We start from the raw sequence: 20,192 nt of genomic DNA, 5'->3' as shown, positions 1-20,192 counted from the left end.
CTGTGTAACCTCTTAAAACTGGTGCAGAGCCTCCCTGAAGGCAAAAGAACTTGGCATCTCCTAACCAGAGCCACTCCTGGGTCTGGAGGTGACACAACCATGTACTGGAGACACACAGGTGTACAGGTAAACTCTGCATCATTAATTGAGGGAAAAGGAAGGCTTTAAGGTGACTTTTGCGGAGGAGAATGAAGGGAATAGAGCAGTCTTCCTTGCTGCTTCTCCCAAGGCTCCTACTCCTACCATGTTGGGCTCTGCTGGTTGAGCTAGCTGCTGGTTAATCAAATCCACCTTCTTTGTTCATTTTTTTCTGCTGAAATTTGCTTTTTGTATGTAGACCATTTACTCCAGCTACAAATTCATGCTGTTAAGAGGAAACAACCAAACTAAGAGCAGCTTACCATAATGGAGTGCAGTCTGGCCTTCTCCATCCTGGAAAAGAGAGAGAGGGGGACTTGATTTTAGAGGTACAGGTAACACCGTGGGGATACAAGCAAATCCCAGTTTTAGATAAGTAAGCTGAATCATAGCAACGTTTTAATTGACTAGATAAGCAGCCCAGGATGTCCAGCTATCTGACAGCTGGGATTTGAATCATCATCTGCCATCAGTCCATACTGATGGATAATCAATACCTATCCACCCATATGAGTGCGTGGATCACGTCATGACGTGAGTATAATTCAGTTCATAGCGTTATCACTTCCAGCTCATAAAAATGAAGGATTTTAGTCCTACAGTCACATGTTGGGATTCTTACTAATCCTGATGCTGTAGTGCAAGATGCTTCACTGCAAGCCTAGCTTTGGCCCAGTACTCCAGAGAAGGGTAAAGCACTGGGATACTGGCACACCTCGGTGTGCTGCACTCTTCAGCACAAGAGAGCACACAGGGCAAAAAAATCTGCTTCTTTTCCACCTGAATCAATTCTAGGTCCCTTCCCTTCAGAATTCAGGTCTGGCCAAAGGTGGACCCCAAGCCCAGGTAAGTTCTGTTGGGTGAGGGAAGGGTGCAGTGCTCAGGGATGGGAGCAGGTTGCTGAACTCCTCCTTGTGAAACACCTGCAGCTCAAGGGCAAAGCAAACCACATGTTTTGAAGGTGCTCGCACACAGCTCCCTCTTCCAGCTAACGTGTACACCACTGCACCAGCTGCAATGCTTTGGGAAGTGTGTCCCCTTCCCAGGCTCCTGTGTCCCCTCCCCAGGCTCTGCTGGAGAATTGGTACTCATGTGGCACATCCAGCAGTGCAAACCCAGGCACTTCATCCCCATCCTGCCACCAGAACAGGTGAAATAACAGAAGGAAAGATTTACTGGCCCCTTTGCTTTCACTGCTCCACCAGGATTAGCCTCTAATTCAGTTCTTTGCCTCCTTAACTTATTTGCATCTGTCTATGGAGACTTAAGTTTTTAATTACCATCATCTTTGGGATTAAGGTGCAAATTCTACAGTCTGCTATGGATTCTGGAGTAGGCGAAAGGGAAAAGGAGAGCAGGAAAACAGGTAGAAATCCCACTCATAGCTGTCTGGAGACTTCTGGTTATTTACTATTAATCTTGTTGAGCTGAGGAACTAGGACTGACTTGTGTTTCGGGGTGGGAGGTGCCGTGCATTGCTCTGGGACTCTGCACTAACACAACAACCACAGCAGAAACAGGGAGAAGCCAGATGTAACAGGCATTTGCTGCCTCAACATCCATTTCATATCTCTTCTGAGCAAAAGGTGGGGATATAATTTTTCCTTCCACATGCCACTCTGTCCCATTCGTGTCACTCACCAGTGTTTGAATCTGCCTCATTTCAGGAGCCTGCCCAAATTGTGGGGAGTGTAATGCAAATGGGTGTCATCAGACAATACCACAAACAAAAGATCTGAAGGAATCAAGGACAGCATCCATTGATTGTTCCACCCTAACAAGGTAACCGATCTGAGCCCAGAGCCCCTGACTGCTCCTTAAGCACATCCTGCTCGGAGGAGTGACAGGGTTGGCTCTGACTTCAGCAAAATAGGGAACAGGGCTGAGTAAGAAGAGGTGGGAGTGCTCCGAGTGAGTTATTGGAAAGGCAGAATGTCAAATATGCAGGATGGGGGATGGGAAACCAGCTCCTCTCTGCATTGCTGCTGTCAACATTGCAGCCAGCAAAACCCACAGGTGAGTGGGACTGGAGCTGTGCAGCAAAAATCCCTTTGCACGAGAACACTTTGCTGCAGACCTGCCTATATGCCACACAGGACTGCTCCAGGAATCCTACAGCCATTTGCTCCTCTTCCAAAGGCCTTTTTGCAAAGCACTGCTGCTTCAGCACAGCCAGCTGAGGCTAACAAGGCTTTTTATTTCCCTTAGATGTACTTCCTGGCATCTGTTGGGCAAAGGAGGGAGCGCAAGTCCAGGCATACAAAACTCATCTCTTTAATCCCAGTGTGGTTTTTAAAAAGAACTATTAATCCAATGTTATGCAAACATGGTTTGCACTTTATTTACGCTGTGGATTTTTTCCCCCCTTTGGGCCTGCTGGCTGGCCAAATGCTATTTGTTACACTTCTCAGATGCTGTGCTGTTTGCTTGTATTTCCTCTGTGACAAATTTTAATCCAGGTAAATGGAAAAAGCTCTAGTGTGGTCACTCGCTAAAGGCCTTGAAATGCCCTCGGGAAGCTGCTGATCTCAATCTCCCTTTGATTTGGCTTTTTGGAGCACCGTGGCTAATTGCAGCCCAACGTGCCTGGCTGCTCCAGGTATGGCAATGCTGAGCCTGAGGAGCAAAGTGGTCACACCTAGAGACTAATCAAAGATGGGCCGTGAAAGTGAGGATTACAGCTCCCATTGTGGGAATTATGTGAGACAAATATTGCCTACCAAGAGCTGGAAATGTTAGTTTTGCAATGAAACGATGCACAGAAGATGAATTAAGATGAACTGAGAGCTGGCCTTGATGCAAGAGATATTTCCTGACGTGCGACAGCAAATGGCAGTTTCTGGAGCATCCTAGGGAGGTGAAGTGTGTCCTTCTCCCAGGATGTGCCTCTGTTGGGATGAATGATCTCAAACAGTGGATGCACAGGGACAATCTGACGCAGCCTCTGTCCTCACCCTGCTAGCACCAGCCAGGAGAAGAGCATCCAGAGTGTATCCTCCACAGCCAGGAGGAAGAGATGCCAACAGTGGATGGCATTGTTTCAGCAGATGGACCAAAGAGAGGGTGTTGAGTAGGGGAGCTGGTTGGAGAGTACACAAGAAGAGATGGGCAGCTCCAGGGCCAACGCTGAGCTCTGCTCTATGCCAGGATGCCTCTGAGAAACGCCCTTTTATCATCATGTGTTAGCTGAAATGTGTCACTGTGACAGGTTGAAAGGGAGGAAATCTGCTCTGATTCAGTGAACTTCAACACAAAAGGGGGAAAAAGCCATGCTCAGAGCAGCAATACATGTTTCTGTAAAGGCTTGCAAGGCACTGGTAGGTCTCCATCCCAGAGGCCTTTTAACAATGGTCTGCCTATAAAAAGGAGGAGCTCGTGGAAGTGACAGAACCTACACAGGCAGATAGAAAATGACAAGAAAGGAAAGACCACGACATACTCAAATGTAGGAATGCTCAGTCCTCCCCCCACATTACTGACCAACAACAGATTTGATTCCAAGCTTTCCTCTTGTCTCCTAACGCCATGTGCCATTCCTGGTGCCATTTACTGCCTCTTGGCACATCTGGCCATGGCAGGATGACAGCCCAACTGCACAGCCTTTGAGAGAGATGAGAGTGTTTCCAAATACTTCAAAACCCAAACCCAAATGTCCATGTCTACCAAACCCATCAAAACAAAGATGCTACAAAGTCACCAGTACCTCCTACATCCAAGGTCTGCGACAGATGTCACTCAATGAAAATCCAACTACCAGTGGATAACTTATTGGATAACAGGATTTTGTTCTGCTCCTGAGAAATTTAAGCAAGAGAAATGAGAGAAGATGGACCGAGCGCAGATGGACCAACTGTCTTATCCGCTAAGTGGTACTATGGCTACTGCACGTCAATTTTGTCTTATAAGTGATAGGATTATATCGGTGTTGCCATCCCATGTTCATTCCTTGGGAATTTCTGTTCCCTGCTTAACCTAACACAAGTTCTGGCCTGAAGGGCAGAGACATGGAAACGACTTGGCTGAGCCCTCCTAAGATGCTGTGCACTCTAGAAAACATTGCTGTTGTCTTGCCATTGCAAGTAGATCTTGACTGACCAGTGTTTGACTGTTGTTTCACAGAACAGCTTTAAAAACTGTGCTACAAAGACTGACTGTCCAGACCTGCCTCATTATAAGCTGTGTGCAGAAACCTCTGCGAGAGGGAGGGTGGCCCTAAGGGAGACATGGTCTCTTCTGCATCTCACCTTTTATTTAGCGCTAGTAGAGAAAAAGCAAATCCTGGGTGAGCTTTGGTCCAGCTAGACCTTGTATCAGTGACAGAGCTGGGGCTGGACAGCCCTCCACACCAGCTGTGAGGGTCCACACCCCATACCTGCACACTGAGACCTCATCTCGGTGCCTTCAAACACATCCCCAAGTGCAGACACTGCGAGCATGAAAAGCACAGCAGAAAACATCTACTCTAGCCCTTCCCTTTGGAGGGATGGCACGTGTTCTTTATTTTCAGGCATTCTTTCCCCTGCACCACCTCTTCTTTCTGTTCATTTGTGGCACCTTTTCAGGTGCATGCTCGTTCCCATTGACAGGCTCCAAATGCTGGCAGGGATCGCAGCAGATAAGAACGATGAGGTGATAAGAGTGTTTAACAGCACTGGGTCCTGGGCAGCATGGATGGGCCAGAGGGAAGATAAATATTTACACTACATCTTTAGAAGGTGAGTGAATAAAAAGGGCCAGAATAATACAGCCTCTGAACAAGCACTGGTGCTTAGGAGCTGTAATATAAATCTCTGCAGCCTCATGACACACACTCACTCAAGCCAGGGAGATGAAAAATAGCAAGAAAATACTTTCCTCCACTTTTAAAAAGGGCTTTATTTCTCATTTATTTCCACTTTAGACTTCAACTTCCCAACAATTTACTTTAACCTCATCATCTTCTTATTCTCTCCTTGAAATTTTATCTCCTAGAAGATTGAGGGTGAGACTACAGCTAAAAGAACAGCAGAATTTACATGCTAATACTCACCAATACCAGGCAATGGGGGCTAATATAACCAGTCTGAACTCCATCAGATCATTCAGTAGGTGGCCCCAACCCAGCCTTTATTTTCACTTTCACACTGCTTTTGTGTGCAGCAGCCTGAGTTTGGACATGTACATTAACATATGTGAAATGAATGCTTGCCCAAGTGAAGCAGGTAGACAAGTGGATCACTGTGTGTGCAAGTGGTGGCATAGAAAAGCAATTGTTTCGCTTGAAATGTGACCCTTTTCTTCTAAAATCCCTGCCTTAGGCCAGTGTGCACCCACAGGCACACAGACTTTGCTTTTAGTTACCTTCTGAGCCTCAAAGCAATGCCAATGACAGTGCCATTTGAGAAATAAGACCATCTAACAGCTTTGTGCCAAGGTCTAGAAGCCTCTGACCCCAGAAAAATCAGCAGATCTTTGTGTTTTCTCCCCACTTTTCAGCTTTTGATTTCGCTGAAACAAAATATACTCGTGACCTCTCACCTTCACCTGCTGGGTGGCCCACATGAGGGTAATTAGTCAGGAGGTGTTTGTGAAGTGCTTGTAAGGTTATGGTTGTTAACATCAGTGTAGGCTGTTATGAGACATCACCATGTGCATCCTTAGTTCCAGCTCAGGCACTTCCCAAGGACCAGCACCATGGGACAAAGGATACAGAGGAACCTCTGGCAGAAGCAAAACCAAAATCCATGCACTGGTAAGGAACATCTGTTATCTGGGGACTGCAAATAGCCCAGGCTGACAAGGGCAGGGCTTGGGTATCCTGGAAGTTTGGTTCCTTGATTAACTCTTCCACCTCCCTTGCATGTGGGTAGGTTTGGCAGGGATCCTTTTCTAACTGAGCTGTCCCTCTCCGTGAGCTTTCTTCTCTCCCCACTTCTTCCTCCTCAGACCTTTTCCTGCACTGTGCTGAGCAGATATCCATGAGGATGGAAGGTGCTAGACAGATTTTTATCATCACCTCTTGGGCCCTTCTCCAGCGCCTACCGCCAGGCTATCATTTGGCCTATCTTCTAAGTGCCTCACAGATAAATTAGATCTGCATAGAGGAGCAATTATTACATTTCTAATGGCATGAACCCTTACAGCACAATCTGCTACTGAAAGGCAAAGAAAATTGCATTAGCTTTTGTTTGATTCAAAATTATGATCAAGGGAAGAGGGATGTTGAAGCCCTTTAAAGCCAAGCTTCTGAGCTGGGGATCTTTCTGTCTGGGGACCTCCCTGGTCGTGTTCGCTGTCGGAGCTCATAGTCGTGGTTCATTTAGGAGCACTAATTTGGAGCTCACAGAGCTGCTGTTAAAAGCAGCTCTAAGAAAGCACAGGATGCCCCGGAACCACCAGTGGCTCCCTCCTGAATCCTGCATCTGCTAATGCACCCAAACGCCCCCGGCCCGAGGAGTTCAGTGTGCCAGGGTTACGCTAATCCCTCATCGCCCTAGTTTCTAACTGGTGCTGTCCCTAAATTTCCAAGTGCAATTTCAATGGGATTTATCACATCTACTATGATCAGCATGTAGTGCTGCTGGCACAGAGACAGACTCTCAATACCCCACTGCAGACATGGCTGTCTTTAATTGCAGAACAAACTGATTTCTGAATCTGCACAGCAGCTCACGCAGCAGCACCGAAACTCTCAGGGCTGTTTTGCTGTCGAGCATTTTCATCCCATTTTGCAGCCAGCACTCTGCACACAGCTGTGTATTTGGACATATTTATAGGTTATCCAAAGGATATTTGCTACTGCCTGTTACTTCCAGCACCAGGCATCTTTCTGGTCCTCAAGCAAGTGTATTGGTGCAATAGAAGAGCTGTCAAGAAGCTGCAGGGATCTAAAATGTGTTTGGGAAGAGGCAATGCCTCGAGTTGTAACACGTGTCACAGTGCTGCGGCTGAGCCTCCGACAAACTGTGCACACACAATCCCAGGCTAAGGACAGGATGCTATTCCAAAGGGAAAGATGCTAAGATGTCTTTCTCTTCTCAGGGTGCATCCCTGCCCCCTCCTCGCGTAAAAGTTAGTCGCTCCCGTACTGCTTTATCACTTTAGTGTGGCTGAGGCAGATACCTGGTTATTTAAGGGGCAGGATAAATGGGCTGAGACAGCTTTCCCATCCCCAATTCACTAGGGAACGCTTGGAAATTCCACCTGACACCGGGACCGCTCTGTGCTCTTAAACAATCTCCCGTCTGATCCGATTGTTCCCCAGTGGGGAGGCAGGCTGCAGCTAGCTCAAGAGTCATTGATTGGATTAACAGCCTAATTCCCAACAGATGAATAGAATACTGATGTCTTGTCAGCCCACATCATAGAAGGAAAACACAATCTGCTTCTACAGCCCCGAAATTTAACCCTTTGCTTCCCCACTCCCCCTCCCCAGGGCTGGATGCGCTGGTCTGGCACTTTCAGCTGGAGATCCTATTTATTGGAATGAGAAAAGATATATTAACCTTTGTGATGCTTTGCCTAATCACCTACATGCTGTGGGATCACATGCTATTTTCCATAAGGTCTGTTTCGTAAGAAACCCTCTTTTCATCCTTTCTACACAGAAGAGATTTACACCAGGGATCTTCCTTTTTTTTTTTTTTCTTCTCTCTTTTCCCACCTGCCATTAAAGAAAATACTGTATGCTTCACAGTCAGCTGCTGAAAATTCATTAGCCTAGTGATATTTATCCTGAAATATACAGATATTGAACGTTTTCCCAGTCTATCATTTGATTAAGAGGATGGATCTGCCTGGAGAGGAGCATCCAGACACACTGCAGGAGAGGCATCCCTGCAATGCCCTCTCCCTCCAGCAGCTCTTGGCAAGCTGTGGGGCAGGAGAATGAAGCTGGGCACATCATTTGTTCTCACAGAGCACCCATTCTCCACCTCCTAATGGAGACACTAATGTTTTCTTACCTCATAGAAAGACTGTGATAAGAAATTAATTGCTACTGGTCAAATGTTCACTACTACAGAAACAGGACTGTGTGCATATTAAAGAGATCCTCCAAGAACAAAATTTATTTATGGACTCCTTGGCACTGTCTGTATTTACTTCCTTGCTTGGGAGGCAAGAATAAATAAAAATAATTTGATTTTCAGAAATGCATTCAAAATGACCTATTTTTTTCTCAGATCACTGGGGTCCATATTGCTGTGGGGTTTGTTTCCTTCCAACAGCCACCTCTTATGCTTGTACTTACAAAACAGGCAGATGTGTGAGGGTATTACTGTGAGGGTGGTGAGACACTGGCCCAGGTTGCCCAGGGAGGCTGTGGCTGCCCCAACCCTGGCAGTGTTCACAGCCAGGTTGGCTGAGCCTTGAGCAACCTGCTCTGGTGGGAGGTGTCCCTGCCCAGGGCAGGGGTTGGGACTAGATGATCTTTAAGGTCCCTCTCAACCCAAACCAGTATGTGATTCTATGATTCTATATACATGCAAAGATTTCAAGATGGGCATAGGCTGAGATAAGCCAAGTTGTGCTGTGAAAAAGCAATGAGGTATTTCCACTCTCATTTAGATTTCACAGCCCATGTGCACAGTGGAAACATTCCCTCTGTTGCTCCTTAACTTTAACAAACTAATTAGCCCAGCACTAACTAACATGACTAATACTTGAGAAAGGATGAGAGGATGGAGGTGCACACCCTTTTTTTTCCCCTTCCTTTTACCAGTACCTGCTAGCCATGACAGTTTTCCAGACTCTGATTTCACAACATTATTATACATACAGAAAACTTGCTAGGAGAGTGAATGGAAGAAACAGGACTTCTCTCTTCCAGCTTACATCAACCCTACAGAGTCCTGTCTTCACAGAGACGTGGGGTGCTCTGTGCTCACAACACAGGCAGTGGGGAGGCAACAACATGCATCAGTGACAGACCTGCCCTCACCAAAATAATTAGCAAGAGACGCTGCAGCGACTCAAACAATTCAATTAACGCCACGTTAGCATTTTAAAGTAATTCAAATTATTAGCTCTTTTTACAATTTGAAACCACAATGTTTCATTTTCCTCCCAGATGTGAATTGTTTCAGGATGGCAATAAATAAATAACTCCAACGAGCCCTGTCCAGCCCCAGCCTCTGTCCTGTAATAAGGCTGCATGGCTGTACGTTCACAAATCCAGGTTAAGGATGGGGACTGGGGCAGTTGTGCCCTGGAACTAGCAGACTGCAGGTTTTATAAATACATACAGAAATAATTAAAATCTAAGGGGTTTAGAAGGGTTAATCTCCTTTAAATAATCTCTGCCACAAAGCCTGTAAAGTCACTGCTGGCACCATGCCCGCGTGGGACCGGCTGTCGGATATCAGGACAGCACGTGTGGATGGGAGCAGAGAGATTAAGAGGAGGCTCTGCCGTGGTGCCCCATCAGACATGCTGCTCCCCACATATGGCAGCCCCGGGCACCACCAAGGGGCTGCAAACGCCGCGAGCAGGATGGGATCCAGCGCCAACCAGCAAGTCAACATGCCACTTGCTCCACCTGATTAAAGAGAAGGAAGCTTGATTAGGCTGCTAAATTTAGCAGGCTGGACGGGAGGCAGTGGGAGCTGAGAGCCTTGCTGCCACTGCTCAGTTCACCTCAGCACTTGCTGACTCTAAGGCAAATGCTGGCTGATATTTATTTAAAGGGATTCAGGGCTTTGGAAGTAACCTCTTTTCCTCTGCAGGCTTGAACTCACAGCCCTGGGTGGCCAAGGAGATCTTGCACTTTTAATTGTCAACTAGAATGGCCTCAGAGCTGCCACTCTGCATTTCTTTGTGCAAACTGTCATTTAAAGCCAACAACCCAGTGACCAGGGAAAGAAAAGCAAAAGAAAGCAGGGAAATCACCCATGTGTGAGCTAAAGCAGTGCCTGGCTGAACCCACAAGTTTGACTGCCTCAATTTGGGCAAAGGCAGGGTCAGCTGTAGTGCCCAAGAACCCCACGGCACTGGCTGGAGCACTAGCAGGGAGGAGGATGCAGTATCCTGATGATGGCAGACACGGCTGCAATAAAAACTGAGCCACAATGTGCTGCAGGAGGAGCAGAGGTGCTGCTAATGGCCTAGGGAGCTTTTTCTCCTTTAAGTCAGTGAGGATATAAAGACTCCAGAGACTGTTTAGGTCCCACAAAACCTTCCTCAGGTTGGTGTGCAAAATCAACACTTTCCATGTTGAGATGGTCTGAACCATCCTCTCATTAAATGAGATCTGGATTTTATTAAGCCAAGTTTGGGGAAGCCTGGGCTAGCAGGGGAGCTGAGTTACAGTGGCCCACAGCCCTCAGCTTGAAAGGCATTTGGGTTTTTTTCCCTTCTCCTTTAGAAAAACCCAGTGCCAGGATAGTGGTGTGCCCTGTAGCCTCCATACAGCCTTTCCTTCCCAAACATGCCTGTTTCTTAAGGATGACAACTCCTCTTCGCGGCTAATCTGGAATTAGAGAGGACGCTGCACACTCAGAGCTGTCTGCCAGAGGAGGAAGGCATCAGAGCCTGGATCCTGCCCTGAAGTGGACCACTGCCAGGGAGGAGATGACGGCACGTGTTGACTCAAGAAGCCCCAGTCTCATCACCTCAAAGGGTTGCTGTTTTTGTGACATCCAACAGCCTTTTAGCAGCCTCTGCGAATTGTGTTAGTAGCTGATTTACCATTTGCTATTTTATAAGGCACGAAGTTGCTCTTTCATTTGCTCCTCCACCAGCATGTACAGCTTCACGTCAGTCTCTGAAAACTCAGTCTATGATCATTGGGGCTATTTCCCAGTGGAAGAAAGGAGAAATAAATAGTGAGGGAAAAGGTTTATTGGTACTGCTTATTCACAGACAGTCAGGTTTCCAAACAGCCATTAATGAAGTGCCAATACTAAAGGAAAAAAAAGGAAAAAATGTCTGAAGAAAACTGCCTCAGGACATCAAGCTATATCAGTAACTGGAATTTCTCGATGGAGCCACAGTGCTATTAAAATAAAGCTGAACTAAGTACTTGCAGTTCGGTCTGTCATTACTTATTTAGTGAGATGCAAAATTGATCTTCACTTTAAAGGGCTCTTTCAAAGTCTAGAGACAGCACTTGCTCCCTCCTTGTGCTGTATAATAGAGGTGTTCCTAGCAGGAGCTGGAGGCAACCAGGGAAAACCGCAGCCAACTTTATAACAGGCAGATTTATGTTCAGGGGTGTCCTGCTCTTTGAATGAGTTATTCTGCACAGGGCAGCGATAGCAGGTTCACCATTCATGGGTGGGACAAGCACGGCAGAAGGTCAAGTGCCCTGGTGGTGTTCGGTCCGAGCCGAGGGCTGGGGCTGCTGTCACATCTGGGGCTGAGCTGAGCAGCTCCCACTTCCTACCAAAGCAGCCCAGGGAGCTTGCTGGGACCAGCTGGGCCCAGAACTGGGAGCAGCCCATTCCACACTGGGAGGATGGCTGGGGAGGAGCAGATGGCAGGTACTGGTGGTGGTGCCCGACGTGGGGCAGAGCTGAACCAGTGACCTCGAGGTGAAAGGCTTCGTATCTCCCATTATCAATCCCCAGAGCCTCCTCCGAAGTAAGTGTTGATACATTAATCTTTCTGACTGATGGAAACAAACTGCAAATATAACATTCCACAGGGGAATCTTTATTTATATTGAGCCAAAACAATGCTTTAAAAACACAAAGTTAAGGGCATGCTTAGGTTTCAGTGTTTCATCAGAAATTCTCCTGGTTAATGCCATCCCTTTTCCTTTCCAAGTACCAAATTTAAAGAGCACGTCATCGAGCGTTAGTCTCTGAGCACAGCCCCAGTGTGGATGGCTGCAGTAAATAATACACTGGTGTTTGTGTTTCCTCCTGTGCATGCTGTCCTCCTAAATAGTTTAATGACAAAGGAGTATATTTAGGAGCACTGCTGGAGTGCCTCGATGAAGCATGTGGTGTAGGATAAATACCTCCACATCAGGACACTTTTCAAAGCCATCAAGCAGAGGGGTCAGTCTGTTGTGGGTTTTTTTAAAACTGCACAAGCTAATGCTTTAAGAGTGTCTTGATGGAATCAGGGAAATTGGATTGTCCCCCCATTTGCTGGCCTAAAACAAGCCTTTTTTTATTTATCCCATTAGAGGAACACAAGAGAAACCTTTTAAATGTCACTAAAATTTTCCTTGCATTGCAAAACCCAGTCAAAAGGGTTTTAATTTTCCCTGAGACCTCTTAAGTAATGCAGTATGTCAAGGTTTAATACATTGCATGTAGGGGATTGTCTATATTCTGTGCTGTTTCACCAGGGTGACTCCACAGGGTCAGTTCTGGTCGCTGGATTTCATCCCTGCCAGCACCGAGCTGCCCAACTAGCCCACAGCACTTTAGACCAGGTCTGGTGAAACAAAAAGCCAAGTGATAATGGGATGAGATGTGGCTTCCCCTGGACTGGTCCGGGATTCCCAAAAATACAGCAGTACTGGTCACTCTCCAGTGATTTTCTTCTGTGAGTTGGGGCTCTCTGTTTTTGAGAGAGCTTGTAATTTATAGGCTTTGTTTACTTATTTATAGGAAGACTAGAGAGACTTGGCAAGAGGAGCTCATGTACACAAGGCTTCAAATCCCCCTGGGACATTTAGTATGACAAACATAAGCTGCATCGCAGAGGCAGAGCCCAGGATTGCAAACTGGCAGTGCACAACGTGCTAAAAGCACACCGGCTAACGATGGCAACAGAGCCACAGGCTGGGCTGGTGCCCACTCCACCCTTGCTGCCCAAAGGCTGAGGGCACTAGTGCCAAAACAGCTTCTAATGGCTCCTCTGAGCCCATCCCACTTGTCATCCAGCCTGGAAGCTATGGGTGATCTGATCTCCCAAAGTAATCCCAACCAGTAATGTTTGCCACTAAAATATAACATTATTTTGCTCCTAAAGGATACAGAAATTCTCTATCCATGTTTCTTTTTGCAGAGAGTGAACACGTCATACCACAGCAGAAGAGGACCTGGGAGGCCAAGTCATTTTGGGCTGGCTGTGCCATTCTCCCCAGCCTTGGTTTTGTTGAGAAATTGGAAGGCAATGAAGGTCCAAGCTGGGATATGTGAGCCCTCAGCCTCACATCCCTGAATTCACACACTCACACCGAGAGCTGGGAAAGGTATAGAGCTAAGGAGAGTGAGGAAGAGGAGGCACATCCCATCCTCTCAACCAGTCACAATAAAACACAGCCCTGAGACTAAGACACTGCCTCTTGATCTTCCCTGTAGGGCTGCATAATCTATTTTACAAAATGTCAAAATTCAGCATGAAAATTGGAAAAAGGGGGTGAAGAAAAAAAAATAAAATCAGACTGGCTGGTTATTGGACCAAGGGCTGTGTTAAAAGGATCAGGAGGTGGTGGGCCAAGTGGTGGGGGAGGGAATGGGATAAAGTAGTGGGTCTAATCAAATCAGTTTAAAAAGCTGCAGCCTCTCTGAGTTAACCTTGCCAATCAGAGAGCGAGCGGGAGCATGTCTGCGCACATTAAAGCGGGAGCGTGTCCTTGAACCCATACTCCATCCTCCCCCACAGCCTGTGTACCCAACACCCTCCGCAGACAGCAGGAGGAAAGCCCAGGATTAGGCACCCTCCTTAGCCTTGCTCAAGTGGAAGTCAACACGGCAAAGGCAGCTCGGATGCTTCCCCGAGATTTGAGGTGAGTTTGTGGGATTAAGCCGGCAAGAGTTGGAGAAATGTTAAAAAACAAACCAACCTCGAAAAAAAAGGGAACAAAAGGAGAAAAAGCTCCCATTGACAAATGCTGTGTGTTGAGCCTGGCAGCTGTGAGAGGCATTACTAACCTTCGCTAATGACTAAGGGCACTGAAGTCACTTTAAAATAAATATTCACTAGGAATTACACGGGTAATCTAAAGGGATTATCCTGCTGCCTTAACAGCTCCATAAACTCAACGTTAAATGGTCTACCCGAGTGTTTGCATTAATTTTGACCCAAATCAACCCTTCTGCTAAAAGCCATGGAAAGCTAGATTCAGTTTTGGAAACCATGTGTCTTCTCTGAGTTAGGGTTCTTACAAATTCCCCCAGATCCTCTGTTTTCTGAAGGAAAAACGGGCCTGAGCTCTTGGAAGCCAGGAGCCTGCCAGCAGCCAGGGAAAGGTTTTAGCAGAAATGCACACTCAGAACATGAAGCAGCAAGCACAAATTCAGTCTGCCACATAATCCAGTCCCTGTGGCAAAAGTATTCCTATTCAGAGTCTTAGATCCAGCCCATCTTCCCTATGGAGACAGGGAAAGCACAGCTCTACCCTAGAGAAGGGATAAACCCTATGCCTCAGTTTCCCCAGCTATAAAATGGGGAACATGTCATGTGTCTTCCAGCTAGGGCACTTATACCTGTGTCTCAAACTAAGGAGGGGAATTCAGCTGGAGCAGGACTGTGTGTCTGAGCGAGGCTTAGGCAGGACAGGAGAGCAGGAGCTAAGGGTTAAGGCAAGAGGGACAGAATGATGGGGTGAGAGCAGCTCCTGTGCACCAGGTGCAGCTCCTGAGAACAACTTCATTGTCTGCACATGAAAAAGTACAGTCTAAAAACACACAGATGCCTTAAAGCCACCATATGAAATGTCTGAATAGCATCTAATTCCAAAGATCCTATCAGACACAAATGGGGAGTAAGTACTTTGGAGGAATAAATGGAAGTACATTAATGCTTCCTTCCAGCAGGCATTTCAGGCCCAGCCTTGGAAAAAGGACTCAGGGTTTTCCTCATTTCCCAGCCTGTGCTCTTGTAGAAAATTAAGAGAGTGAGGGACATGACCAGGTTGCCTGAAGCACAAAAATACACTACAACAATGGATCTGAAGAAACCATGTCCCTGGAGTCCTTTGGAGTCTGCTGTACAACTTAGGGAGAAGAAGAATCAAACACAATGGGAGGCTGGCAGGGAAAACAGTCCAGGAAAGGATCAATATTTAAAAATCCTTCTTTTACTGATGGAGGGAAGAAAAGCTTTTGCAACCTTTATGCTTTTTAAAGACTTCTTCAAAAGCTCTTGCCTTTTTTTTCTTTTAGGTAAGAAAAAGCCAGCAAAGTCTAACCTGGTAAAACCTGATTACACAGGAGAACCTCTTAGAGAGTCTTGGCAACAGGAATGGAAGTGCTTGCTGTCTGAAGGCAGTGTGAAGTGCTCTAACAACAGCATTTTAAACTCAAATGCCAGGTAAACAGTAACAGCAAGTGAAGCCAGTTTTACACACTCCCAAATGAAAAATCATCCCACTAAATGAGATTTCTTCCCTCTGCCATACCTATTTTTATGAACTCCTAAATATATGCTTGAAAAAATTAACAGATAAAAAACAACTTGTCTTTAAAGAAGATTAATTCTCTCCCTTCCTTTATAAACAAACAGTCTCAAAGTTTTCTTTATGTACTGTAAAAGAATGATAAAGAGGAATAGATCAACATCCTCCTCACTGATTTCCATCTGCTAACAGTGACTTAAAACAATCTCCTGCAGCTGAAGGAACCCTGAACAAGCCTGAGAATGTCTTTTCAGTCTCCACTAAGCCAGCTTTAAAGCAAAATACTAATTGCTGTTAAAAATGGCACAGTTGCTATTTTCCCTTCCTATCCCAGCTGGCAAGGGCTGGGATAAGAGAGCTTTCAATGAGAAGCCAGAGACCCTGGTAGGGCAAACCCCTTTCCACAGGGTGTCCCTGCAGGTGCAGAACTCGGGGAACACCAGCCCCACAGGGTGAGCTGGCAACATCAACACTTTCTCAACACTTTTTGGTGGAAAATTCACACCAGCAAAGCACTTACCAATAAGACCTGAAGCCTTAGACAGAGATCCAGACCACCTGCAGAGCACAACAGGCTTTAAATTGGCAGGAATCAGATTGTATGTGTCTATTAACTGGGAACACCTCTGGGACTGCCTAATATTAGCTGCTTTGTGCTGCAGCTACCAAGGATGTCAGTGGAAAGGGAGACCTCTCAGCAGAACCAGCCACTTCTACTGCAGCCCTCCTCGGAGCAACAGGAAGCCTGCTAGCCATGTCAAACACAGATATTCAACTCTCAGCTGCTTCCAGAAAAGCTCCTCCAGAAAACCATCCTTCCATCCAGGATAACTCACCCTACTGCACCTCCTGGTCATGCCACAAAGCCTCCCAGCACCTAAAGCAGACTGGAAATGATGGCTCAAGAGGCTCAGTTTGTACTGGATGCACTGGCCCTGCATACCTAAGCGTATCTACCAAGAGCTGAGCCCTTCTGTGAGCTGCATCAATGTCTGATGCCTAATGAAGACTGAATTTGGACATGTAAATGCACTGATTACTCTATTTCTCTGGGCTGATACAGGCAGCAAGGTAAGGAAAAGCTGGACAATGACTAGGGACAAAGTTTTGGTTGTTTTTTTTCCAGAACATCCAGTTATGACAGATGATTCCCAAGGGTGAATGTCAACTTTGACCATCCTTCCCCCTCAGGAAATCTTTTCTAAGACAAAGCTTTTTCTACAGAACTTGAAGTCCTTTAAGCAGGACTTCTTGTTCCCACACTCCTTTTGGTATTCTATTAACTGTTCTGCAAAACTTATTCCACGTCTCTGTGACCCTGTGAAAAGAGAAGTCCCCAAGTCCCTATGATTTTTAATGCAGTTGCAGCTGTCATCGAAGCAACTGTGCAACAGCATAAAATTCAAAGATAGACAGCTTCACTGGGTGGCTTTTCACACCTTGAGTGCTCAGGAGACAATACCCTTCTCCGAGAGGAGGCACAGTACTGTGGAGCCTTGGTACATATTAATTTCTAAAAGAGGATTTTAATCATGCAACGTCCTCTGCAGTCGCACAGAATTTAATCTCATTGCTGACAGTGGGTGATGGGGGAGCATGTTAAGTGGAAAAGTTGTATTCAAGACCTTCTTGCAGATATGTGCTACAGGCAGTCCCTTGGGAGGAAGAAAATGACCCAAACCTGTCTGGCTGGCTGCTGACCACCCTGCCCAGGGCCCCCACGTACCCTATCCACTCTCAGAGCAGAAATGCAGGCGCGTCCCCAAAGTTCCGCGCAAGGTTCAAGTACACGTGTTAATACAGTTAGCATTTATCAAGCCTTACTTTACAAATATTGATTTATTAATCTAGGCCAGACCCAGGGATATATGCACATAGTATTCCCATGTTAGTTACAGAGACTGAGACACACAGAACACCCCACTGTCTGACTTGCTCAAGGTCAAACGAGGTACACAGCCCACAGCCAGGATTAGTTGCAGGATGCTGAGCTCCCAAAGCTACACAGTGACTATCAGGACATTATGTCCTTTTCCACACTAGAGATCCCACTTCCCATAAGATCTGTCTTCACCTAAGCTCACATGTAGTGAGAATCTTGCCTTCATTTAGTAACAAGGGAAGAAAACGCTGAGGCTGAAAACCATCAGCTGAGAACTGAGACTCTCCCAGCTGCTCTGGAGACCCACCACAACAGGGCTGGCATCTGCCTTCTGCATGGTTAAAATAAACCTCAGTCTTCTTCTACTGAACACCACTTGCAGGCAGCTTTACACATCTTGGTCAATAAAACAATTAAGTGTTAAAGCCAAAAATCCAACAGGAATTAATATCATTTGTTCCACCAGTTTTAATGGGACCTAAAAATTTATATGAGAAGTTCTACTTGGAATTGTGAAACAATTCTATTTCAGAAACTCCTATGAAACCAAAGAATGTTGCTTATAACCACTGCTTAGGTACAGTGAAATTCAGTGCTTTTTTTCTAAAACAAAATATACTTCCCTAATATATCTGAAGTTAGAGCAACCTAAGGGATGGCCCAAGAGAATACAATTCCATAAAATCCCTGCAGGTCAGTGAACAAGGATGCAGCACACATCTGATACCTACTTTCTACAGCAAGTCAAACTACTGAGCAGGTAAGTAATTCTCTAACCATTCTTTTGAGCTATTAGACCAGCTTTGGATAAAAATGGCTAAAAATTATGTATGAGACAACAGATCTAGCTTTAAACTCCTGAGGAAATGGAAAGACTGACCACATGCTTTGTATATGTGTTGTGGTTTAACCCCAGTTAGCAACCAAGAAGCACACAGCTGCTCACACACTGCCCCACCAGCAGGATGGGGGAGCGAATCAGAAGGGTAAAAGCTAGAAAAGCTCATGGGGTGAGATAAAGACAGTTTAATAGAGAAAGCAAAAGCTGCACACACAAGCAAAGCAAAACAAGCAATTAATTCACTGCTTCCCACAGACAGGAGGTGTTCAGCCATCTCCAGGAGAGCAGGGCCCATCACGTGTAACGGTTCCTTGGGAAGACAAACGCCATCACTCCAGATGTTCCCCCTTCCTCCTTCTTCCTCCCACCTTATATACTGAGCATGATGTCCTATGGTATGGAATATCCCTTTGGTCAGTTTGGGTCACCTGTCTCAGCTGTGTCTCCTCCCAAGCTCCCATACACCCCCAACTTCCTTGCCAGAGTGGCAGTACGGAAAGTAGAAAAGACCTTGGCTCTATGTGAGCTCTGCTCAGCAATAACAAAACCATCTCTGCATTATCAACCCTGTGCTCTGCACAAATCCCAAACACAGCCCCATACTAGCCTCTGTGAAGAAAGTTAACTCCACTTCAGCCCAAACCTGCACAATATGATGGCCATGCCTGTAGCGTGGGAGAACTGTAAAAAGTGAAAGTGTTTGAGTGATAACCACACCAAATCTGACAGAATAGCTTTTGGAAGACAGGAGAGTCAAAGAATCCTGCAGAACCCTGCAGGGAAGTCATGGCAAGGCTTTGGGCACACTTCTCTATAATTTATGTCGCAGAACGCACGGTGTGTTCTTTCCACTCTCCGTTGGCCTGGAACATGGGAAATGTCCTGCTTAGGCAGCCAAAGTCCAGACCAAAGTCTCAGAGTAGACAACAGACAGCATGAGAAAAGAGGAGGAAACTTCATTAAACACTGAATGCTTCAGGACAGAATTAAAACCTATCTTTGGTTCTTATCTTTCTCCAGTTCCTGCTTCCTTTTACTCCTAAAATCCTTGATTTTGTTAACAAAACTTGAGGAGGGAAGTTGACTCTCTGAATGTGACAGACATTGTTTCCTTTAAGTAGTATGTTATCCATAAATACAAAGAAAATTCTATTTAGTTTTCCTCTCCAAAATCAAACCCATCATAGTTAGGATGTGAGTTTATTTTTTTGAGAAGCATTTGAAAATTTCCTTGTAAAGAATTTTTAAAGGAAAATTCTAATTCCATTCCGATGTACTCAGGCACAAGAGAAAACAAAACAGCTCTTAGTCCAGCAGAGAATAAATGTTTCCTTTGCTATTTTCTAGCCTGATTGAAATGTAAAAATTAAGAATACAAATAGACCTGGTTAAACTACATAATTAAGCAAACATGGATAGACATTGTGTATCTGATTAGCAAACAAAGAACTAAATTTACTATAGAGGTTATATTTAGCTGCAAATGAACATATTTTAATGACTCCTGACCAATGAAAATCAACCTTTCCTTAGAAAAATAACCAAGAACTAGATTTAAATTGATTATTGAATCAATTAAATCAATCCAACCTGTCAGAATCCCTCACATCAGTTGCTGTGAGATGCAGAGCTGCTGCCTGGATGGTGTGGCCACACAGGCAAACCACAAAATGATGCAGTGCCAAAGGTACAGTGATAAACAGCACCTTCCCAGCACATCCACCCCAAATTACACCTGATGCTACCGAGTCCTAATGTGTGCCTAGACCTTTCCCAAACTGAGTGTATCCATTAATGTGTGGAGCCTGTTAATACATCCTATTTTCCTGTTTCAACCAAACACAAAGTGGGTCCCTGTAACTTTTATTTCTGAGGGGGAAAAAAATAAAAAATAGTGTTTAAATATAAAGCAACCAATTGCAGCATTGTGGGATTAGGTGGATGAATCCTTCGGTGGATATAATCAGCTTAATGGCAACAAAGATCACAGTGCAGTTAGTGCAGCTGTGACAGTCGTGAGTCTCACCGAAGGGGAAGGTTTGTACGAGGCTGGA

At 45.7% G+C, this 20,192-nt stretch overlaps 1 protein-coding gene across 1 annotated transcript in view; it reads right to left on the bottom strand.

The window, feature by feature from the left end:
- The window catches only part of ACBD6 (acyl-CoA binding domain containing 6), a gene marked incomplete at its 5' end in the record, with an annotated part of 77,407 nt that overhangs the window by 3,922 nt on the left and 53,293 nt on the right, over positions 1-20,192 (bottom strand). Inside the window, one exon of the mRNA XM_009074819.1 lies at positions 402-432. Within this exon, the coding sequence (XP_009073067.1) occupies positions 402-432 (31 nt within the window). The remainder of the gene's footprint in view (positions 1-401; positions 433-20,192) is intronic.

Source organism: Acanthisitta chloris, unplaced genomic scaffold, assembly GCF_000695815.1.
Source record: "Acanthisitta chloris isolate BGI_N310 unplaced genomic scaffold, ASM69581v1 scaffold35070, whole genome shotgun sequence".
Classification (NCBI taxonomy): domain Eukaryota; kingdom Metazoa; phylum Chordata; class Aves; order Passeriformes; family Acanthisittidae; genus Acanthisitta; species Acanthisitta chloris.
Note: the sequence above shows the minus strand (reverse complement) of the source record. Positions and strands in the feature narration are given on the sequence as shown.